The 25765-nt window shown below is 35.5% G+C and overlaps 1 protein-coding gene across 5 annotated transcripts in view; it reads left to right on the top strand.

Annotated features, from left to right (window-relative positions):
* Nucleotides 1-7358, top strand: part of BLTP3B (bridge-like lipid transfer protein family member 3B) — an 88745-nt gene extending 81387 nt beyond the window's left edge. For all 5 annotated transcript variants that reach the window (XM_004006648.4, XM_060414109.1, XM_042247124.1 and 2 more), the window contains 2 exons: nucleotides 1447-1640; nucleotides 3531-7358. In XM_004006648.4, the coding sequence (XP_004006697.2) occupies nucleotides 1447-1640; nucleotides 3531-3665 (329 nt within the window). In that variant the 3' untranslated portion in view covers nucleotides 3666-7358. The remainder of the gene's footprint in view (nucleotides 1-1446; nucleotides 1641-3530) is intronic.
* Nucleotides 7359-25765: the final 18407 nt, after the last annotated feature.

The raw sequence follows: 25765 nt of genomic DNA, 5'->3' as shown, positions 1-25765 counted from the left end.
CAAGTTTGACTTGGGCTTCTGTTCACTTGCACCCTATATGCTCTGACTCTCTGTGATTCAAAAAATTAGAAAAAATGTTGATTTGTAAAAATATTTCCTGGCTTTTGGATAACATTTTAAATGGAACTGTTTTCTTAATTTAATTTTGAATTATTGATTGCAAGTGCTTAGAAAAACAATTAATTTTTGTATATTAATCATATATCCTGCAGACTTGCTAAGCTTGTTCATTAGCTCTACGAGTTTTTAGTGGATTCTCTATTTTTTTTTCCCCTATGTACAAGATCATGTCATCTGTGAATGGAGATAGTTTTACTTCTTCCTTGCTAATCTGGATGCCTTTTATTTCCTTTTCTTGCCTAATTACCTTGCCTGGGACCTCTGGGACAGTGTTGAGTAAAAGTATTGAGAGAAAATGTCCTTGTCTTATTCCCAATATTAGGGGGGACATCCAGTCTTTTACCATTAAGTGTGAGATTAGCTGTGGAATTTTTGAAAATTTCCTCTAACAGATTGAGAACCTTCTATTCCTGGTTTGCTGTTTTTATCATGAGAAAGTACTGGGTTTTGTCAAATATCTTTTTTCTGCATCTGTTGAGATGACCATGTGACTTTTGTTTTATTCTGTTTTGTTGATGTGATGTTAATTTATTTTTTGAATGTTAAATCAACCTTGCACTCCTGGGGTAAATCTCACTTGGCCATGGCCTATAATTATTTTTATTATATTGCTGAGTTCAGTTTGCTAATGTTTATTGAGGGTTTTTGTATTCATTTATATTAAGTATATTGATTTTAGTTTACTTTTTTATGATTTCTTTGGTTTTGCAATCAGGGTTTTATAGAGTGACTTAAAAAATGCTCCTCCTCTTCTATTTTTTGGAAGTTTCTAAAGATTTGGTATTAATTCTTTTAATGTTTGGTAGAATTCACTGTTGAAGCCATATCTGGGCCTGGGCTTTTCTCTGAATATATTTTTGTTTTATTTTTGATTACTGATTTAGTCTGTTTCTTATTGAGTCTGTTTCGGTAGTTTGTGTCTTTGTAGAAGTTTTTCTACCTCATCTAAGTTATCTAATTTATTGGTATACAATTCTTCACAGTATTCCTATATAGTTATTTTTATTTCTGTTAAAGGGACAATAGTAATGTCCCCTCTCTCATTTCTGATTCTAGTAATTTTTTTCTTTTTATCTTTTATTTTTTGGTCTATATATCTAAGGTTTTTTTCAATTTTATTCTTCTTTTCAACAGATGAGCTTTTGATTTTGAGTTTGTTAATCTTTCCAATGAATGAGCTTTTTCTTTATTTGACTTTATTGTTTTTTGTTTCATAATAATGTCTTCATACTATGACATACTCATTTTAAATAGGTTTTCACAAGAGAACTTAAGATTTATCAAGTATTTAGAAATTTTATCTGAATATTTTATTTGTCTGATTAGATTCTCAGATGCTTAACACTAGAAATGATTTGGAAGAAAATGTCAAAAGTGATTCAGTGCTGCATACCAGTGGAAAGTGTGATCTGAAGAAACAACACAGTGTCACTCAAGCCACTCAGACGAGCCCAGAAGTTCCTTGGCCTTCGCAGTCAGCCAACCTTCCTGAGTGCTCTTTTGACTTTACTAGGGAACAGGTAATGGGAAACCTAGTTCGTACTCATTCAATTCAGCAATTAACATAGTTATTATGCATTATTTATTTACTTATTTAAATCACGTTTGTTGAGTGCTTGTTATGTACTAGGCAGTTAGTTGATACAGTGTTGAGCAAGGTATGGCCATTCCCAGCCTTCACAGAAGTTGTAGTCTAAAAGAAGATAAAGGAGGAAATGTGGGAGAGTGCCATTTCTGGTATCTGCAAAAGCTAATTGGAGGATATGTTCATTTTGATGTCTTATTTTTAAGTTACAAAAGTATCATAATATTTCAGAACTTTGGAAAAATATTTTAAAACATCTCTGACATATTGTAACCTCCCATAGTGCTATAAGTATTTTTAAAATTTTTCCTCTCAGTCTCTTTCCATAATTTTTCTAAACAATTGCTATCCTAGTATATATGCTGTGGGGCTTCCCTGGTGACTCAGGTGGTAGAGAATCTGCCTGCAGTGGGGGAGACCCAGGTTTAATCCCTGGGTTGGGAAGATCCCCTGGAGAAGGAAATGGCAACCCACTCCAGTATTTGCCTGGAGAACTCCATGGATAGAGGCGCCTGGTGGGCTACAGTCCATGGGGTCGCAGAGTCTGATACGACTGATGGACTAACACTTTCACACGTATATATACTGTACTTTTTGCTTAACGTTGTTTAACAAATGTTCTCCATATTGCTGCATATGCTTCATCTATTTTATTTTATATTTAATGAAGTATAGTCAATGCTTCATATTTATTGTTAATGGCACATTAATATGGGTATGGCTATATTATCATTTCTAAAGGTTACTTTTAACATTTGTCAATATTTGAGTTGCTTCTTTTTTTTTTTTTGCTATTATAAAATTCTATCCAGCAGAATTTTAATTCTCTTTGATGAAACTACAGAATGAGTTTATTCATCTATTTAGCAGGATTTGTTAGATGTCAGCTCTAAGCTAAGGATATAGAATTGGAAGAGAATACCACTCCCTATCTATTGAGAAACTCAGAATTGAATGGGAAAGTATAAGTGTGTAAACAGTAGTCACAGCGTACATGTGTTATATGTACTAGAGTTTAGGAAAGTATGGTAAAATACCCAATTTGGTCTGTGAGACAGGCATTCTTAAGCTGCACCTAAAAGAAATCTGAGAACTCTTTGAAGTTGAATGCATATATTTTAAAGGATCTGTGTAAATACTTTTTCCTGTGGAGAAGGTTTTATCACATTTTCTTCATTAGAGATTAGAGGATGGTTCCAACAGGATTGAACTGAGTCTTAATGAGAGAAGACGTATTGACATCTAGATGAAAATGTCCAGTGAGATCTTCAGAATGTAGGTCTGGAGCTCAAGAGAGGCCTGTCCTATAGCAGACTATATAATTGTTGGAGCCACAGGAGTAGAAGAGAACATCTAAGAGAGTGACTCACGTGATAAGAGAAGACCACCAATTATGGACGTTAATAGAATGCAGAAAACTTAAGAGTTTTTAAACGTCAGAGGGAAAGATGAAAGTCCATAGGTAGAGTGGGGTAAACAAGAAATGTCTGTGACATGAAAGGTGAACGAGGAGAGAGGCTTAGCAAGAAGGAGTGAGGTCAGGCAGCGTCTTAAGGCAAATTGAAATTAAACAAAATCACTATTAGATTTGGAATTTAGGAGTTAATTCGTGTTTTAAATTGCTGGGTCAGAACTTAACAGACATTTGTAAGTGCTTGGTATGTGTTTCCAAATAACTTCTCAGAGCAATTTTCAGCTTAAGTGCACCCTCACCCGCATTGGGTAATGTTGCTGACTTGTGGGTCACACCTTTAGATACTGTATAAATAGTCTGTATTTCCTGAAAATGGTTACATTTCCTTATTTTCCAAATTTATCATTTCAGCTCATGGAAGAGAATGAATCACTTAAACAAGAATTGGCTAAAGCTAAAACGGCTCTTGCAGAGGCTCACTTAGAAAAAGATGCTCTTCTCCATCAGTTGAATATCAGGAGTGGCAGCCAGAAATTCAAGTTATAGCTTTGGATTGTGGAGGTTATATTTATAATGTGATGTTACCAATTAATGGGAAACTTTCCTTTTCATGAAAAGACAATAAAATGAAATAGAATGTAATGAAGTGGTGACTATTCCAAAACCAGTTTAGAAAATACTAGGTACGGGCATTACAATCTTTTGGTTGTTTTGAGTTTTAGGGTTTAACCCTCTTTTAAACTGGTGTGATATAGAGGAAGTCAGTGCATACTGTAAGATGAATTCTATGCCTCATGAATAGGAGATGTCATTTCCTAATTTTGATATTACATTATAGACATTTTTTAAAAAGAAAAATGAAAATCTATTGTGTTCTCACAGATTGCTGAATTTATTTATCACTTTGTTAATAATTTGCTATTATTTACAGAGATTCAGATGCTTTTAGGGCTAACGTAAAATAAAAGGAGGCTTACATTTTAAGTGTTACTAAAATTATGTACTTAAATCTATAACTATTACTTAAAAAAAAAAGCCCAATCAAATTAATAAATTATCTAATTGCTGGGTTTGAAAACTCTGGAAAATCATCACCCTACAGAACGTAGGAGGTAACTTGAAAATGTGAAAAAGAATCATTTTAAGTGATGGGTACGCTGTATAAGTTGAAGCTATAGTTTTCAAGAAAGAAGATGGTACAAATGTTAAAATAAAAAGCACAAACTGTAAAAAAGCAAAGCATTAGAGTATATGGCCAACTGATTTAAAAAGCATTGCTTGTACATTCCTTTAAACATGTATTGTTAGACATCAAAGAGTAATTTAACTATCCTGCTAAATTTGGCAGCGTTTGTAACTATAAGAATTTTAATTAATACTATTTATATTATTTCTTTATCTTTGTCTTTCCTCTATTTAAGGAGGGGAATGTTTTCAGAGAATTTTCTTTTCACATACATAAAATGATTTCATACCATTCCTATAGTATCTTAACAGGTGGTTGTTTGCACATGTTGAATTTATAATGCTAGTTTTGATTAAAGTTCTATGTGACTTATATATTGAAATAAGAATAACTGGTAAATTTTGAATTCTATTTTCTAGGGATTGTTAAGGTTGAAACTGACATGAGAGAGAGTCTCAATCATGCATTATGAAATAAAAGTTTATGAGTATTTAAGAAACAGAGGCTTTTAACAATTTAAAATATATTTCTGGTAGAATTAAACTAAGTGGGGTCTATTTTAAAATTCACATTCTTAAACATAAATATATTCAAGGTAGAACTGAAACAGCTGGACTGCTCTTTAAGTTACTTGAAAAATTTCAAATTTTCAACCACATTAGGATACTTTATGGTGCTTTGCTTGTTTGGCATGACTTATATAGCCATTCCTATCTCTAAATACTTGGAAGGAAATATATTTCATTTTACATTAAGTGTTAGAGTGATTTTAGATTTTATTGAAAATGGTACTGGCCTTTTTTTTTTGTCTTTAATGTGCATTTTCATTAACATTATTTAAAAATACAGGCCGTGTTTTGGGAGCTAAGGATATAGCAAAGAACAAGTTAAATTGTTATTATTTTACCTCAGAGTATTTTAGAAATCATGTTAAACCATTTTAATCTAAGACTGTTGTATAGTTTTAGATTAAAAGCAAAGGTCTAATTAAATATTTTGAATGTATAGCTTATAACCTTAGTAGAGTACTTTTGATCTATAGGTATATATTCAACAAAAGCAGTCTCTATTATAGAAAAGCAGGATTGATGGTACATGAACTTCTCTAGAACTTGCAGTGTTTTTCAGATTTGACATATTTGTTCATATGAACTTTAAATTTATGATGTATTATAATTACTTACTGTTATAGATCCTGAATGTTTTTTTTATTTTCAATTTATTTGGCCATCTCAAGAAAGTCATATAAACAGTAGAGATAATAATTAATATGAAGCTGAATATTCTATATGCTTTGTTAGATTTTTAAAAATTTATAGTGATTACTATTTTTATAGAGATTTAAAATTCATAAATCATTTCCAAAAACACTGTATAATTCCCACAACAAGCCTGTGAGGTAGGTGTTGTTTACATTTTAAAAGTTTAATAAAGACCTTATGGCTCAGAAAGAACAAATGACTTGACTGAAATCACAATTAATAACCTGCTCTTTTCACTGGAATCCCAATTATATGTTTTTATTTAACCTTATTCCTTATTTCATATATTTTTCCAGAGGTAGGGAAAGGAATCATTTATTGGTCTTTTATCTTTTTCTTTTAAGATGAATATAATGCTTTTAAAAGATGTGTGTATATAAAAACAAACTACTTGAAAAATAAGGGGAGAATTTTAAGTTAGTCTCAATCTTTTTAGCTGTATGAGAAATATAAGAGTCAACCTGTAATAAACTTATCAGAGATTTTAAATGACCACAAATTAAAATTAAAATTGCCTTGTCTTTGCTAAATCCCTAGCAGAGATGTTAGTAATCAGGGGAAGAAAATTATATTAGTGTTTTTCTTTTAAAGTTCATATATGTGAAAAACTTATTCTTGGTATTGTATTTTTATCTTTTCTCATTGTAGAGTTCAAAAGATCACCATGTGACACTAGGTGTAATGGAACATTATTATTTAAGCCATGTAAGAATAGCTTTATATGATTGCAGGCAAATATATGTGACAAAATTAATCAGAAACTTCTTTTGGGTTTTTATTGTAGTTATTTTTATTCAGTACTTGTCAATACAAGGCTTAAATATTCCTCTTTACGTTTTTATTAATGTATCCAATCTAACGTTCCACCATCACAGTGGTCAGTGGTTCCCAAGTTAGTAACCTAGAACTTCCTCTCTCTAATCACCCCCTCCCCAATCAGTTCATTACCACATCCTTTCATTTTACCTAGTAAATCTGTCTACTTCTCTTCATTTACCACTTTTCTAGTCTACACTAACATTAGCACTTTTTGCCTGCAGTTACTTCTGTAGCCTCCTAGTTGGTCTTCCTAAGCTACTCTGACCTTTCTGATTCATTTTTATACTGCAGGCAGATTTCACTCTCTTTTTTTTTTAAAGTGCGGTTTTAATCAAGGTAACTCACCTAACCCTAGATGGAAACAAAAATATTTTATGTTACCTATGATATCAATTATTAGGGCTGCTATTTATAATTCTGAACATTGAAAGAGTTAATACCTCAAAACATTAAAGCAGTGACTGGCACATCACCTTAAAAGCATTTAGGAGAAGTTAGTTATTACTACTTCTTAGTTTCATTGTGCTCCTCGTTTAATTTACTTTGTATTTGACTCTTATTGCACTTTAAATATCTGAAACTAGTGAGAATTAAAGTGCTTCTTTCACCAAAGGAACCCTTGTTCATGCTATTCTTTTGCTTGAAATACCTTCATCATTTAGTTAACTCCTATTTGTCTTTCAGATCTCAGCTCATTCATCACTTCCTCAGGGAAGCATTCCCTAATTTTTTTCAGAGTAAGAAAAAAATTACATTATCACATGACCTCTATTTAATGTTGAACACCTTTGTAATTTTATATATATTTGTTTGATTAATGTAGAGCCTCTAGATTGTAAACTCCATGAGGACAGGAATTATGTTTTTGTGTCATTGTTCAACTTTGTATTCTTTGTGCCTCATACAGTGCCTGGCACATAGTAGGTTCCCAATAAATTTGTTGAAATAATAAAATAATGGATGAGATATCAAGGATGTTTTTCAGGTATTGAGTTTTTCCTCTCAGTTGGAATTGAAGGGAGATGAAACATTAGGCATAAGAGTAGGAGGTGGTAGTTATTAAAAGTGGCAGCCTCCTTGTGTCCATCAGTTCAGTTCAGTTCAGTTGCTCAGTCGTGTCCGACTCTTTGTGACCCCATGAATCGCAGCACACCAGGCCTCCCTGTCCATCACCAACTCCCGGAGTTCACTCAGACTCACGGCCATCGAGTCAGTGATGCCATCCAGCCATCTCATCCTCTGTCGTCCCCTTCTCCTCCTGCCCCCAATCCCTCCCAGCATCAGAGTCTTTTCCAATGAGTCAACTCTTCTCATGAGGTGGCCAAAGTACTGGAGCTTCAGCTTTAGCATCATTCCTTCCAAAGAAATCCCAGGGTTGATCTCCTTCAGAATGGACTGGTTGGATCTCCTTGCAGTCCAAGGGACTCTCAAGAATCTTCTCCAACACCACAGTTCAAAAGCATCAGTTCTTTGTCACTCAGCCTTCTTCACAGTCCAACTCTCACATCCATACATGACCACAGGAAAAACCATAGCCTTGACTAGACAGACCTTAGTTGGCAAAGTAATGTCTCTGCTTTTGAATATGCTATCTAGGTTGGTCATAACTTTTTTTCCAAGGAGTAAGTGTCAAGAAAAAAGATGGAGAATAGAGAAATTTGCTCTGTTACACTCTTCTGAGTTTTGAGAATCTGAAATTCTACTTAATTTATTGCAAATCATCACAGAACTGAAAATTAGCACCGCTTCATTACAACTGCTAGTGCCAGAATGTCATCTGGCTTTGATTGTAGCATATGGTGTTGTGGCTGTTGAGATCTGCCAGTCCTGTTAGCTAAACAGAATGGAAGTAAGGCCAAGAGAGTAGTGGCTGAAATAGTTTTCAGTTTTTAGAAATTGTTACCTAAGATCAGTTGTGCCTTATTTCTTAAGGTATGAACAGTCTCATTTGACTTTGCACCCAGGGATGCTGAAGAGAGTAAATTTTGAGCTATATTTCAATTTCCTTTTAGGATAAAATACGAAAAGTTGGAATCATACAGGATATATAGAAATACTAAAGCAGTAGTGTTTTCAAAACACCAATTTCATTAAATTATGATACTTGACATTTAAAAAAATTTTGCTGCCTTTTTGAGAAGTACAAAAATTAAGGTAATATGAAGCAAAAATGTATGTGTGGTGATTTTAGAAACCATTAGGTATTATCCAAGGGATCATTGTACAGTGGAGGGAAATTCATGTTAATGTTACAGTATTAAAATTCGGCATAAGTGTTGCCAACACTCCTGTGTAGTTTTGGTCGGTCTGAGAATTTGAAACTCTTTTAGGAGAATAATGTTAAGAAATATTGATATGAAATCAACTAAATGTCTTTTTTTTTCCATTTGTATGATAGTTTTTTGGTCATAGAAGAAAAAGTATCATTGAATCAGCAAGAGGAGTAATAGGTTTTAAAAAATTTTGAAACCATTTAAATAAAAAGATGATACTAAATAACTTATACATTAGATTTTATTTTCATTTTATTGAATGGTAAGTAAGATTTCTCATTCTTGACTTTAATTCTTCACTTTTATGTGAAGACATATTTGATGGTTTAGGTGAAGGAATATACTTGAGCATTTTGGAGGTTAAGATTATACAGTGAAGTGATCAACCTTCTTTCAGCCACTTAGGAGAATTGTTTTATTGATGTAACAAAAAACTCAAGATACCTTAAGAATTGTAAAAATAAGAAGGCATATGACTAAAGAATAAGTAGAGGTCAAAATTACCTCTGAAGGATATAGGTGAAGTAAATGCATTAGGGATCTGATCAAAGTCAAATTTCTTTTCACAATACTTAAAATAACTCCAATGAAAATATACATAGTATTATCAGGGCAGAAGTTTTTAAAAGTAACCATAGGGAGCAAATCCAGTGTAAGGAAATAATGTTGAACAGACCAGTCACTAAGAGAGAGATCTATGAGAAGAAATTTATGAGAAGAAATTCACTTGGTGTGTCATACGAACCGAAGTCTAAAGAACAAAATGGAAATGGACAGTCTTCAAGTCAGTGTGCAAAGATTGGCACATACGTACAGAAGTTCAGTTCTGTAAATGATTTGCCCACAGAAGTGTATCTGTGGGGATCTTAAGATTCCAATTTCTACAGAAAAGTGAGTCAGGACTTTTCCAATAGCTTGGTGCTATTGGAGACATTTTATTGGCATAGCAATAATATTGTGGCATCTTAGCATTTATCTTAAATACAGTTGCTTCATAATTCTTAATAGTGTATGTAACATTGTGATAATCATTTGGTGCTTTCTTCACTCTGGTATATTTTCACTTTCTCTATTCCTTGATGTTGAATAAGAGGTTTTCTGTTTGATGCATTAGAACTATGAAGGCAAGGCAAAAGGTTCTGAAGAGGGAAACAGAATGAACAAGCTAAGCAACTTTTTAGTTTCTTTTTTCTGTAAATTTACGGAACTTTGCTGCTACTGCTGCTAAGTCGCTTCAGTCGTGTCCGACTCTGTGCGACCCCAGAGATGGCAGCCCACCAGGCTCCCCCGTCCCTGGGATTCTCCAGGCAAGAACACTGGAGTGGGTTGCCATTTCTTTCTCCAGTGCGTGAAAGTGAAAAGTGAAAGTGAAGTCGCTCAGTCATGTCTGACTCTTCACGACCCCATGGACTGCAGCCTACCAGGCTCCTCAGTCCATGGGATTTTCCAGGCAAGAATACTGGAGTGGGGTGCCATTTAGGTATTGCCATATTCTCAGTATAAAAACATGCCAATGCCAAGTATATCTTTTAAAAGTGGTAGATAATTGCTGCATTAGCACAGGTGTTTAAGAGTAACTGTAATCATATGTGTAAGCCTTTCCTATAATTTTAGTGGGGGTCCAGTTAATACTTCACAATTCTTACATGCTTATTAAGTCCTCTACCCCACTTTTTGCCTTTAGAATTCAGTGTCTTGTTAATATATTTTGCTGAGTCAGCTTCCACGTTGATTTTTATTTTGATCCACTTTTTGTGCAACTCTTTAATATGCCCAGAGGCCATTTGTGTGAACATTTTAGAAGTTGAAGCACAAATAATATAAAAATGTACACTGGTGACTTTCTTTATTTTTAAAAGTAAAATTCCTTTTCAGAAATTCCTCATCAGATGTGCTGTCATGTCTCTTACTGAAGTATATCACATTCCTGCCAAAACCACCACTGGTTAAAATTAGGGCTCTGCCTGCAGGGAAGTGGTAGATTTGAGTGGGGAACCAGCAGTTTGCTCAACTGAATACTTAATACCATGTGGTCTGACTGATGAGAACTATAATGGAATTCATTAACCCAAAACATGTTTAAAACTATTACATGGCAGGCATTGAGTCTGGTATTAGGATACCAGGTACCTGTCCTTGCCCACATGGATTAAATCTCCCACACGGGGAACTAGACAAGTAAATTTCAATTTTAATATGATGAGTTAAATGCCATGATAGGTAAGTACATGTAACCTACAGTTGGGGAATCAAAGGCTTTGCAGAGGAGATGATATCTAAGCTAAAGTCTGAAAGATGTGTTCACTAACCAGAATGATAAGGTTCTAGGCAGAGAACAGGTTGGAGAGAAGAGTATGTATTGGAGCATGGTTAATGCCGGAAGAACTGCAACTGCTGGTCCAAATACTGTTTCTTTTAGGGTAATCTAAGGGTACATTTGGAGCTTTCCAAGTGGCTCAGTGGGTAAAGAATCCACCTGCAATGCAGGAGACAGAGAAGACATGGGTTCAATCGCTGGGTTGGGAAGATTCCCTGGAGGAGGGCACGGCAACCCACTCCAGTATTCTTGCCTGGAGAATCCCATGGATAGAGGAGCCTGGCGGGCTATAGTCTATAAGGTCACAAAGAGTTGGACATGACTGAAGTGACTTAGCACAGCACAAGAGTATGTTTACTTGGTTTTTAAGGACTTTTTCCCGTCCATACAAAATATGTACTGGTTTGTAACCATTAGGACGTTTTCGTTCATATGTGTTATTGCTGAGTCAGGTCTCTCCTGTCCTTTATATTTGTAATTTATTTTTTTTAAACCTCAGTGTACATTTTTCCATTTACCTCATTTCATTTAAGCCTTGTATTCATTAGTCCAGGAGTCAGCAGGTGGGTTTTTTCTTTTTTTTTCCTGTAAAGGGCCAAATGGTATCTTGTGGACAATGTGGTATCTGTTACAGCTACTCAGTTCTGCCATCGCAGAGTGAAAACAGCTGCAGACAATATGAAAAGAAATGGCTATGGCGATGTTCCAGTAAAACTTCACAAAAATAGGCAGTTGGCCATAGCCTGCCAGTTTCTATCTAAACCTAGACTACCTGTATTATTCTCGTCCCAAGGACCTTGCACACAGCACCAAGAAAATGAGTTTCATGTCTTCGCAGTCAGTCTTCATCTAGAGGTGCTGACCTGAGAAAAGAGTGACACAATGTGGATCTATAATTAAATGATTTTAATACCTCTTCTCGGCCTTTTGGCCAAGATCAAGTATAATAAAATGATTTTATTAACCATATGACTTGATCAGAGTCAGCACATTTACTTCCAGATACCCAAGCTCACAGGTTGGTTCAACATTTGTATTTAACAATCCACTGCTTAGTTACCTTTCTTAATTGCACCCAAATTCCCAAACTGCCTTGAATGACCAGACTGTTTGATCTTTTCATTATCAAATCATTGCATTAGAGTGGTTTGACACCCATGACAACCTTGTTTTTTCTCCTTCTAACCCTTTTTGGTGATAGCCTCTTAATACTATTTTAAGTATACAGTATAATGATTGAATATTTTTATAGATTTTACTCCATTTAAAGTTACTACAGAATAATGGCTGTGCTGTACAATGTATCCTATAATATACCCCTGTCTTTTTCATACCCTGTTCCCTCTCCCAACTGATAACCACTAGTTTGTGCTCTGTATCTGTGAGTCTGTTTCTGTTTGTTATATAAAATATGTTCATTTGTTATATTTTTTAGATTCCACATATTAGCAATAACAAAGTATTTGTTTAAGCACAATACTCTCTCAGTCCATCCCGGAATACTATTAAGCTTCCTTTTATAGTATGCATGTTGTCTCCATGATCAAAAATATGTGAAAGGTGGGACTTCTCTGGTGGTTCAGGGGTTAAGACTCTGAGTTTCACTGCAGGGGGCACAGATTGGATCCCTGGTCAGGGAACTTAAGATATCGTATACTGTGTAGCACAGCAAAAAAAAAAAAAAAAAAAAAGTGAATGGTATGTATTCCTTTCCTCTTTATAGTGTACTTATGTCATTTGTTATTAAGCTGACCTCCTATGTTTCACCCTCTGCATTAGTTTCCTACTGTTGCCATAAGAAACTACAAGTTACTATTTCACAGTTCAGTAGGTACAGTATGGGTCAGTTGGGAACACTTCTGAGAGTCACGAGAATCTGAAATCAAGGTGTTAGTCCGGTTGCATTCCTTTCTGGAGGCTCTGGGGTGAATCTGCTTTGAAGTCATTCAGTTGGCCAACATCAGTTCCTTGCGGGTTTGGCTGAGGTTCCATTTCTTTGCTGGTTGTCATTCCCAACTTGGAATTGTTCTTGGTATCCAAAGTCCACCCATATCCTTTAGCTTGAGACTTCCTTCTGCCATCTTCAAAGTGAGCAACAGTAGGTTGAGTCCTTTTCACACTTCACATCTCTCTGACCTTCCCATTCTGTCTCATCTCTTCTGTTTCTGCTGCTGCTGCTAAGTCACTTCAGTCGTGTCCGTCTCTGACCCCATAGATGGCAGCCCACCAGGCTCCCCCATCCCTGGAGAACTTTCATAGCTTTTAAGGACTCCTATGATTAGATCTGAGCTATTTGGATAATCCAGAATAATCTCCATGTTTGAAAGTCTAAATTATATTTGCAATAAAACAAATAACATAAAACAACAAAAAGTTCTGGGGAGGTGAATTGTGGGGGGCCATTATTCGACCTATCACAACCTCATTGTATTTGTTTTTTAGCATAATTGCTTGGATTGTCCACTTCTAAAGTATCTTAATAATATGAGTATACTAAGTATGTTTTCATCAATGTTACATCTCATTATTTTATTTTGTAATTACACAAATTGCCTGGCATTTATGTTTGTGGACTGTGAAGAAAGCTGAGCATGGAAGAATTGATGCTTTTGAACTGTGGTGTTGGAGAAGACTCTTGAGAGTCCCTTGGACTGCAAGGAGAGCCAACCAGTCCATTCTAAAGGAGATCGGTCCTAGGTGTTCTTTGGAAGGAATGATGCTAAAGCTGAAACTCCAGTACTCTGGCCACCTCATGAGAAGAGTTGACTCATTGGAAAAGACCCTGATGCTGGGAGGGATTGGGGGCAGGAGGAGAAGGGGATGACAGAGGATGAGATGGCTGGATGGCATCATTGGCTCAATGGACATGAGTTTGAGTGAACTCCGGGAGTTGGTGATGGACAGGGAGGCCTGGTTTGCTGCAGTTCATGGGGTTGCAAAGAGTTGGACACAACTGAGCGACTGAACTGAACTGAATCATGAAATAGTTTTTCTTCTTAATATACTATGAACCATTTCCCATAGCACTTTGAATGCTTTATAGATATAATTTTATTATTATATAAGACTTATTGAGTATATATACTAAGTTTATGTAACAGTTGCTCTATTATTAATCATCTGGGTCTTGCCCAGTGTTTCACTAATGTAAGTAACTCTAACAAACATTTTTGTTCGAAAAGATTGCCTATATTTTGGGATTATTTTCTTAGGATAGATTTCCAAAAGTGGAATAACTGCATCGAAGACCATGAATTTTCCAAGATAGAAACTACTTTCCAAAAGGCTTGAACAAGGTTAGTGTCCTCAGGAGCGCTCTTACCAGTAGTGACTGTCATCATTAAAAATCAGGCATACAAAGTTTGAAATGAAAGGAAATTAGACAGTAGCTCGAAGTCATATGAAGGAATAAAAGTTTCAGTAAAAGTAAATATATAGACAATTATAACATCTAGTATTATTGTAACAATGGTGTGTGACTCCACTCTTTGTTTTATACAAGATTTAAGAGACTAATACATTAAAAAAATATATTAGTTCAATGGCTAGTATTATTGTAACTTTGGTTTGTAACTCCAGATTTTATTTTCTATATACTTTGAGGACAGTGCATTAAAAATTATTAGTTTTTGTTTTTGGACACAATGTATAATGATGTTAATTTTGTGTGACATTAGCAACTTAAAGGTATAGGATCAGAGGTGTTAAAGGAACAGAAGTGGTGAGAAGTGGTTGGAGCCTAGATACATTTTGGAGGTGCAGCTGTAGGGAATTTGCTATTGGATTGGACATGGTATATGAAAGCTAAGAGTCATGGTTTCTAACGTGAGCATCTTACTTAAATGCCTAGTAGAATGTTCAGCGTTCGCATCTGAAACACTCAGCTGTGATGTACACACCCATCTTCAGCGAAGCAAAATCCTTGAAGATAAGTCTCTTTCTTAGACAAAATTAAGAACCATCTACTGTTATTTTAGCATCTCTTTACTCTGAGTGTGTGTTGTTGGGGAGGTATGATGGATTTTAGTTCCATCCCTAAATAGCTTGGGAGAATAGTAAGGAGAGAATGAATGCAGATAAAAAGCAGAAGTTTAAAGAATGAGCTCTTTGCCAATTCAGTGTTCAGAGGCCAGAAAGGTGAGGAAAAACCAGGACAGGAGACCATGAAGTGGTGATGGAAGGAAAATCAGACAGTGGTGCCCTAAAATTTAGCCTAATGAAGACATTGTTTATGAAGGAGGGAATGGCTGACTGTTAAATGTTGCTCAGAGGTCGAAAAGATGATTGTGGGGCAAGATCTGGTTGTCGTGGGGCACAAGAGAAAATAAAAGGTGAAACATTGGAGAGAATGAAGACAGACAACAGTTTTAGGGAGTTTTACACCAAGAGGTAAGCTAGCTATGTAATTTACAATCCAAACTGGAATGCATTTGAAAAGGGCACTATTAATAATTAAACCAGTATTTAATAATAAAACGTAAACTGCAACTGTCATGGTAAACTGAAGTAGATGTTATTTTATGGAGAAAAGAAGAGAGGGCTGTGGCTGAAAGTGAAGTGGGAGAAAAAGTTGATTTGTTGTTTTTTTTATATAAGAAGGGAGAAATAATAGCTAGTAGAAATGATCTGGTAGGGAAAGAATGTTTTATGGTAGAGGAAGGAAAGGACATTTTTAGAGCAATTTCTTTGAGTAGAGAAGAGGGGATAATGTATTGTGTAAAGGGAAGGGCTAAGAATACAGATGGAAGGCAAAGAACATGAGGACCTGTAGATAACATGAGGACATGTAGGTAAGATGATGTCCTGGGAGCTTGTGGAAATTTTTTTAGAAAGGTTATCAAAACAGGACATTTACTCTGAGTAAGGATTAGGGAGGAGTTTTTGGAGATTTTTAAGAGAGAGATGAAATAGTTTCATAGGAGAAAGGAGGAATGAGTGGAGTAGAGAAATACAGTATAATTGCCAAGCACCATTCGAGTCCAATTGCACTTAATAACCATGTATTTTAAGTAAGATCAATCAATATGGTTGTGTATTTTTCTTAAACCAGGCTTTACTGTGCAAGTGTAGTCATGAAGAAAGATGAAAATGGAATGTAATCAGTGTTTATTGTTTAGTCAAGTACAATAAAGTGAGAGACAAGGGAATTAATTCAGAGTGTATGCGTGGGAATGATTTTATCATTTGGCCATTTAATACCTTTTATCATAATGTCATTATCTGACCATATATAGTTTAACCTGGTGTATTAGTTTAACAGGACTTCTGTAACAGAGTACCATAAAGTTAGTACTTTAAAATAACAGACGTGTGTTGTCTCAGAGTTCTGGAAGTGAGAAATGTGTAGTCAAGGTGTTGGCAGGGCCGTGTTCCTCTTCCCGCTTCCGATAGCTCCGGGTGTTCCTTGGCTTGGGCTTGTATAGTTCGGATCTCTACCTCTGTCTTCCCGTGGTTGTCTTCCCTCTGAGTGTTGGTGTTCAAATTTTCCTCTTTCTGTTAAGGACACTAGTCATATTGGATTAAGGACTATCCTAATGACCTCAATTGATTACATCTGCAAAGCCCCTATATTAAAATAAGATCACGTTCACAGCTGCTGGGGACTACTAGGTACACGTACTAGGACTTCAGCATATTTTTAGAGAGGTCACAGTTCAACCCATAATACCAAGGAGAGAGAGAGAAAGAAATAAGGAGATGAGCGAAAGGGTAAGAGACAATGAGATAGTGGTAGGACAATGGATTGTAGATGCCAATGGTATTGAAGGGTGTCTGGAGTTGAGATTCTAGAAATAAGGTAGAGATTAGAAGATGGAATGTTTGAAATTGAGATTGAAGTGAAGTCGCTCAGTCGTGTCCAACTCTTTGCGACCTCATGGACTGTAGCCTACAAGGCTCCTTTGTCCATGGAATTTTCCAGGCATGAGTGCTGGAGTGGGTGGCCATTTCCTTCTCCAGGGGATCTTCCTGACCCAGGGATTGAACCCGGGTCTCCCACATTGCAGGCAGACGCTTTACTGTCTGAGCCACCAGGGAAATTGAGATTATATAGAGATTAATTAATGGTAATGAAAAATCTAGAATGATTTTAGGGTGAGTAACAGAGTAAAAGACAATGTCATTGGAGGAGAGGAGACTAAAGAACTGAGAGGCCAAGGTATTGGATGGATTATCAGTGAGAATCTCAAAATCCCCAAGAGTAAGAATAGGAGGAATCTTAGAGTGAAGTGGTCCAGGAGCTAAAATGTTCAAGGATCAAGGGAGGAGTAAACTGTGGGGTTGGAAGGTAACTTCAACAAGAGTGGTAATGGGTGCAGTAGTCTGACAGTACAGGATTCAAAGATGAGGGGAGAGGGGAGGAAAATGTTCTGGAAGCATTAATAAAGCACTAAACACCTACTGCACCATCAGGATCTGTGATATGAAGACAGGGAGGGAAAACTACCACTGCTTGAAGCAGGGGCTGTAGCGAAGAGACAGGGTTCAGTAAATAAATTTAGTAGAAGGAATATTTTAAAGAAGACATTAAGGAAATATGATTTGGTTGATGACTTGTGTTCCAGAAGGACTCACGGTGGAAAGATTTTGTGCACTGGAGAGGGATGGAAGATTGACTCAGGAAATGTGATGTACAAATCAGTATAGGGATTAATGGCTGGATAGTGAGGGATGTGTACGGAGACCATGGCTTGTGATGAATGGCTTGTGAGGCTATGAGTTTTAAAGGAAAGAGAAGTGGAGTTTTGCCTGGGTCACAAGATTTGGAAGCTCCTATTTGATTTTGGTTTTCGGCTAACACACGGAGGCATGCAGAGCATGGTCTGGCTCTAGTACTTGGACTCTCTTGACTGCTTTATAGCAATTATTAATATTCAAAATCTTCTATATTCATTTACTTGTTTACATGTTTTCTTTCTTCCACATTAAAAATTACAGTCTTTGAGGGCAGGCTTATTGGCTATCTTCTTCACTTTTACTTCCGTGGTGGCTCAGATGGTAAAGCGTTTGTCTACAATGCGGGAGACCTGGGTTCGATCCCTGGGTTGGGAAGATCCCCGGAGAAGGAAATGGCAATCCACTCCAGTACTATTGCCTGGAAAATCCCATGGACAGAGGAGCCTGGTAGGCTACAGTCTATGGGGTCGCAAAGAGTCGGACACGACTGAGCGACTTCACTTCATTTCACTTCACTTCACTTCTTCACTTGTACAGCACTGGTGCCTAGTAGTGAGCTTTGCATATAGCACTCAAAAACTGTTGACTGGTGAAAACAAGATTACATTCTCTCAGTCTACTGGTGGGTTTAAAGCCTTCTGAAGACATTCACTCCTTCAGTTAAACCCTATCTTCCTCATATCTTCAACTACTTCCTATCAGATTATGTATCAGTATTCAAATGTATACTTGTATCTCCCATCCTTAAAGTGAAAATCAAAACCCAACAAACTTCTCTGGAGCTTTTGTCTCTCTGCAGTCTTTCTCCAAGATATTGTCCCAGTCTTCTGCAGGGCCACATTTCTCAGAAGAGTTACTTGAAACAAGCTATCTCCACTTCCTCACATTCTCTTTTTTCTCAATTCCACCACAACCTGAAGTTTCACCCCTGCCAACACAAGTCAACTGAAACTGGTTTTGTTATCATTAGCCTCTGTGTTGCAACATCTGACAAAATTGTGCATGTCTTCATATTTATGAGACTTTTTGTAGTTTTTGCACAACTGAATACTTCCTTCTTGCTCTTGACTCTTATGATTCTAACACTCTCTTGGATTTCCTCTGAAGTCATGGTTTGTTTCTTTTACATATCCTTTATTTTCTTCTTTTCTATCTAACCTTTATATGCTAGGATTTAATTTTTCATTTTGTAGGTAATATTCATTTACTGTAGTTGTAAGTATCTTCTATATGCCAAGACTTCCAAAAATGTATCTTCTACTCAGACCACTATCCTGAACTTCTTAACATCTTTGTTTGGATGTTTCCAAAGCATCTCATACTTAAAATGTTCAAAGTAGAGCTCTTGGTCCCCGTTTCTCTTCCCCATGCTAACATCCACCATGATAATCTTTTGTTTCTCATTTTAGTAAACAGCCCTAGCACCCTCCCAGTCAAAATTCTGCATCTTTGTTTCTACAGTCTCCTTTAGCTTTTCTTCATGTACATGCAGTCCATCAGCTTGTCCTATTGAGCCTCTCTATACAGAGTTCCAATTTATCAATTGCTTACCACTTCTTACTTCTCTACATTCCTTCCCGGTCCAAGCAGCATGATTTCTTACTTTCAATAGCCACTCAGTTTTCATCCTTGCCCAGCCTCCCACCTGCCTTTTTAAAGAGCAACCAGAATGATCTGCTTAAAATAGAGTGCAGATATGTCAGTCCTCTACTTAAAATATATGACCAATGTTCAGTATACTTAAATCTCCAAATCTTTAACATGGCTTGCAAGACAGCATGATCTGATTCCTGTCCCATCTAATTTGTGCTTATCTCCATTCCAGGCTTAAGGAAATGCTCCCATGTTGTTCCTTCTGTCTGTAATGCTCTTCTCCCAGTTCTTCATCTGTCTAAATATTGTTTTCAGATCCCAGCTTAAATGTTATCTAAGCCTTTGGTTTTTAATATAAGTTGCAGAGATATTTACTAAAAACAAGTAATTAGACTTAATTTTGTTTTACTTGATTACCAGCCATTTCATAACACGATTTCCCCTCTGCGAGTTGTTTTGATTATTTGCTCAATCATTTGTCATATTTTCAAGAAAAAATTTCTGGACAGTTGTATGTGTAGTATATTTTTTCTAAGTATCTTTATGTCTGAGAATATGTCTTTAAAAAAATGATAGCTTAGTAGTTTTTTTTTTTTTAATTTATTTACATAGTGGTCTGATGGCTCTCCCAACCCATGTCTTTTCCTTTCATAGAAGTCACTCCCCAGTAATCATTTTAGGTTCCTCACTTTTCTCAGTGTCTGCTTCCTAAAACCCTCCTTAAATCTATTGGTCAAACAACATCTGTACCTGTATACACTGCCTTGCTTGAGTGAAATGGATGGACTGCCAACTCACGCCAAATCCTCCATTTGTGCACCAAATACTATTATTTCTAAACCACTCCAGGCTTTTTCTGCTAAAATGTTTTCCCCTCTCTTTTACATCATCAATTTTTCTTTTTCTATAGGATTATTTTTTTTTTACCAACTTAGAAACATGTTGTAAAATTTCTCAACCTAAAAAACAAACAATATGCCCATTGATCATATATTGCCCTTCAACTTCTGATTTTTTTTTTCTGCTCCTCTCTATAGAAAAACTCTTAAAAGTACTGTCTGTCTCTGTTTTGTCCCTTCTCATTTTATCCTGAACCAACTCCAGTTAGGTTCTGTCCCTGTCTTTTCTCTGAAACTGTTCTTGTCCCATCTCCACTTTGCTTCAAGTCTCGATCTTATCTGATCTGCTCTCTCAGAAGCATTTAACACAGTGGACCATTTCCACCTGTTGAAACACTTCATTTAGTTTTCAGGACCCAGTCCTTCTGTTTTCCTCTTCACTTCCCTGGCTGCCTCCAATCAGTCTTGCTTAATGAATCTCCCTTATGTTCCCAAATGTCCCAAGACCCACTTGTTGATCTTCTCTGTCTATACTCACTTCCTAGTGATCTCTTCAGTCTCATGGATTTAAATATCACAAATGACTGACTGGTCCAGGTTCATATTACTAGCCTTAACTCTTCCCTGAACTTCAAAATTCACATATTCCACTTCTGGGTATTTCTTAGTCTATACTTGTTGTCCCTTTCCCAGGTGGCTCAGTGGTAAAGACTTCACCTGCCAATGCAGGAGATACAGGAGATGTGAGTTCAGTCCCTCGGCTGACGATCCCATGGAAGAGGAAATGGAACCTGCTGCAGTATTCTTGCCTGGAAAATTCCATGAACAGAAGAGTTTGGTGGGCCACAGTCCATGGAGTCACAAAGAGTCAGACACGACTGAGCAACTGAGCGTGTACATGCATGCTTGATGTCTCTAGGCTTACCATGCACAGAGAAGGAGGCATCAATTTTGATAATTTGAGAACAGTACCATTCAGCAAGTTTTTCTACTTTTTTAATATTTATTTTTATATGTTTATTTATTTATTTATTTGGCTGAACCATGCCTTAGTTGAGGCTTGTGAACTCTCTTAGTTGAGGCACGTGGAATCTAGTTCCTTGATCAGGGCTTGAAACCCAGCCCCCCGCATTGGGAGCGCAGAGTGTTAGCCACTGGACCACCAGGGAAGTCCCAAGTTTTTCTGTTTTTTAAATCTAGAATTGTATACAATATTTTAAAAATAATTTTGTTTGGATACCATTGTTTGTTTACCTCATTTATTTTCTTTCTTTTCATTGTATGATTTCTCAGAGAAAGGTTTGAGTTTGCTTTACTTTGTCTTTGGATTAACCAAAGAAATTGTAACATATGGGAAGAGTATATACATCAAAGTCAGGACCTGACTCAAGTTGAGAGTCCATTGCATTATTTACTGGTCATACAATCTATATTTTACAAAACTCTTAGTCTTTAGTTCCAACATCTGTCAGATATATACTTAAAAGGTATATGCATGTGAAGGCATCTTCCTGAAATCTTAGAGCTGGATAAATGTATTTTCCTGTGATTATCAGAAAACAGTAAACTCTCCTTTCCCATGAAAGAGATTGCTTTACTTAAAAAAAAAAAAAGATATTTACTAGTCACAGTAATTCAGGATCTGTGATAGTCATTTTCAGGTGTGTAATTTAAGGGATTTAGTTTGGTGAAAAATTATTTTATCTCCCAATGATTATTTGAAAAAATTGTTGATAAAATATATCTTTTTCTTTAATTTTACCAGCTTTAGATATTATGCTTATTAGCCTTCAGTTTCTAGAATCTATTTTTTTATGTTTTGAAAATGAAAACATCTGTGCATCTTCAGTCTTCTATCATGTCTTGTGGTTTCCATTTCTCAAAATTACTGACAATGATTCTGTCATTACATCACCTAATATTATGTTTTATACCCATGGTTGTAATTCATCTGTGGTTAAAGACTTTACCAGTTTAATAGAACTATGTGTATTCTTACTATGCTTTAGTTTTCTCATAATCATATTTATTTAACCCTCTTAAATTTGGAAATTATTCTTCTTAATGAATTTACCCTTCACAGTAGTTAATAAGAGTTTACTACCACAGACAATAGGTTTTTCCTTTTATTTTTTCCACATCTAGTAAAAATATCCAAAATGATCTAATAATTATCACTTTTGTTTTAGACAGTAGTAAAGAATACATTGTAAAGAAAGATTAATCATCCTTGTTTGCCTATTATTATATTTAAATTTAGAGAAATTGTATGTTTCAGTGAAAGGTATTGAACATGATTAGTTTTTTCTAAACATTATCCTGTTTTGCAGGATTAAGGATAGACATATAGATCAATGGAACAGAACTGAGCATCCAGATATGGGCCTATACTTATGTGGTCAGTTTATTTTCAGTAAAGGTATCAAAGAATGTCAATTGGAAGAGAATAGGCTTTTCAAGAAATGTTTCTGGAATAACTATATACCCACATGGAAAACGAATGAACTTTAATCTCTCTTCACTCCATATACCAATATTAATTCAAAATAGATCACCGGCCTAAATGTAACAGCAAAACCACATACATCGAGCAGAACAAAGTATAGGAGAAAAACTTGTGACCTTGAGACAATACACAAAAAGCATGAACCATAAATTTAAAAACTGATAAACAGACTTTAAAAAATTAAAATTTTTTGCTTATTGATATCATTAAGAAAATGAAAAGGCAAGCTACAGCTTGGGGAAAAAATATGTGTAAAGCATATATCTGACAAGGGACTTGTGTCCAGATCTAATTTAGAAATTGTACAACTCAATGATCAATTTTAAGAACTGGAAAAGATCTGTACAGGTACTTCACAAAAAGATGTCCAACTTGATTGGTCATTAAGGACATGCAGATTTAAACCACAGTAAGATACTACTGTACTCATAGTAGAATTTCTCAAAAAGACTGAAACGTCAAGTGTTGGTGAAGATATGGTACAACCAAAACTCTCATACACTGCTAGTGAAAGTGCAAAGTGGTTCAGCTACTGGATACAGTTTTCTCAGTGTCTTGACAATTGAAACATGCACCTACTACATGACGCAGTGATTCTACTCCTACGGGTTTACCTTAGTAACATGAAAATATATGTCCACACAAAGACTTGTACACAAATGTTCATAGCAGCATTATTCATAGTAACCAAACAATAGGAACACTCAAATACCTATCAGCTGGTCCATGTGTGAACAAAATGTGGCATATGCATTCAACAGAATACAACTGCAAATAAAGCAAAATAAACGATTGACACACAGAACAATGTAGAAATATCTTACAAACATAATGACAAGTAAGAAACTAAATGACACAAAAGACATAGGAAATATGAATGTGAAGTCCTGGAAAAAGCAAAATACAACAGCAGAAGACAGACCAGTGCTTGCCTTGAGGCTGGGGGGTGAGGAACAGCTTGATCACAAAGGGGAATGAGGGATTTTGGGAGGGTGAGTAAAGTGTTCCAAAGCTTACTCCTGTAGTAGTTGCACAGCTCTATATACTTACTAAAACCATACTACTTTACACTTAAAATGGATGAATTTTATGTTATATAAATATGCTTCAAAATGATCTTAAAAGTATATACATTAAGCCTCAAGGGAGTTTTTTTAACAAAGATAATTGTTATTCAGCAAAAAATTTGTTGCTGATAAGCATCAATTTAAAATGCCTAAAAAAAATAAAATGCCTACCAATCCATTTTCTACAAAACATAATTATCTTTGTGCAGTCTAGTTTTAATATTTTAAAATCTTAATCATACTATAAATAATTTGATATTTATCATGATTTGAGTAACAGACTATGAATTGTGGGATTATGAATTTAATAGTAAACTTTATAGTAAAATTCATTTATTTGAAGTTTAGTTGTCTCTTAATCTCATATGTCTATAACACATTCAGGAACGTGTAAATAATAAAAATACATTTTGTACAGCTCATTTTGAGATCATAATGTCTATACATTAAAGTTATAGACATTTTTAAGAGATGTGTTGGTTAAGTCACTGAAAAATATAGTGTATTATTTGCTAAAATTAATAGAATAATTTACACATGGAATAAAAATGTAAAATGAATGTCTATATTTAGTTGTTTATTACTTATCATCATCTTTGCCACCTCTACCTATTATCATCTACTATTAGATGAATACATTTTTTGTTTCCTTCTTGTTCTGGACCAAAATTTCTAATTATATGACTTTAGGAGCAGTCCAAAATAATGGCATTTCTGTTAACAAAGAAATGAACACATTGCCAACTGTCAATGCATTTCAGAAAATTTCAGAAATGGTTTTCAGGAATAATAGCTTGTGAATTGTATTAAAAGTAATTTAAGTAGACGTATAACAGTCACTTAACATTTAAAATAAAAATTCCAGGGCTGTATATAAAAAAAAATATTGTGGGATGGGGAGAGAAAATTTTCCTTTTAGCTAAATGTAACATAAAATGACTTGAAGTTAAATCTTATCTTCAAAATGCCATTTATTTTATGACAATTATCTTGAAAATAATCATTTGCCTCTTAGTTCAAAATATAAAGCAAGCTTAAAAAATTAGGAAGAATATGGGAAAATGAGAAGATGAAATATTATACCTCATTTTAAGAAGTTCCTGAAGGAAACGGTGAAATTATTTACTATTTCATAGAATTGTCTTCCTAGAAAAGAATTGCCTGGAGTAAATTTGTCATTTTGACACAGGTGACCTCAGTTCTCAGTGCCAATAGTTAGGCTATGAGTGTGAATGGTCTCAATTTTCTATCCCAGGATAGGAAGTGAGGTGAGGAACCCTATTAGCCTCAATTCCAGAATTGAAACGCCTCATCCTTCTCTTAAGGGCCCAGGATTTTAAGGTTATTTACCAGGTACCTCCTTTGACAAATGAAATGTGTGTGCTTAGTTGCTTAGTCATTTTTGACTCTTTGTGACCCTATGGACTGTAGCCCACCAGGCTCCTCTGTCCATGAAAGTTTCCAGGCAAGAATACTGGAATGGGTTGCATTTCCTACTCCAGGGGATCTTCCATACCTAGGGACTGAACCTAGATCTCTTGCATCTCCTGCATTGGCGAGTGGATTCTTTACCACCATGCCACCTGGGAAGCCCGACAAATGAAATACTTGATTTTTTTTTTTTTTTTCTGATGGGGCATGGGTTGCTGAAGGTGAAGACCAAGTGGAAAGGGAATGGGAGTGGATTTTCTGTTTTTTAATCTTGTCACATTCTTACAAGTATAAGTGATGTATATCGAGAGAAGACAGTATACAAAAAAATGAGTTTTAAAAGTTTTATGTGGGGGGTGTTTTTAATGTGCTGATCTTTATTTCACTTTAAGAGAAGTAGTTCACTGAATCCCTACCTACTCTAGCAGTTTGAATTGCTCAGTATTTCCTATCTTTCCCAAATTCCCTTGACTCTGAAATTTTCTCCATGCTGCCTCTATAATTATAGATACTAGAAAGTAATTTCATTTTTTCTCTTTTTTCTAGACTCCAGGTGTTTACAATGTTTTTCTTATCAAGTTGGGCTCCAGCCATCTACTTTGCATGTAGTTTCCTTCACCTGAAACAGCATATTCCAACATACAAGTGAAATGCTTGTTTCAGGTTGCAGGTTCTGTA

The sequence above is a fragment of the Ovis aries genome, chromosome 3, assembly GCF_016772045.2.
Source record: "Ovis aries strain OAR_USU_Benz2616 breed Rambouillet chromosome 3, ARS-UI_Ramb_v3.0, whole genome shotgun sequence".
NCBI classification, from domain to species: Eukaryota; Metazoa; Chordata; class Mammalia; order Artiodactyla; family Bovidae; genus Ovis; species Ovis aries.
The sequence above is the reverse complement of the archived record's forward strand: the minus strand, read 5'-3'. Positions and strand labels throughout refer to the sequence as shown.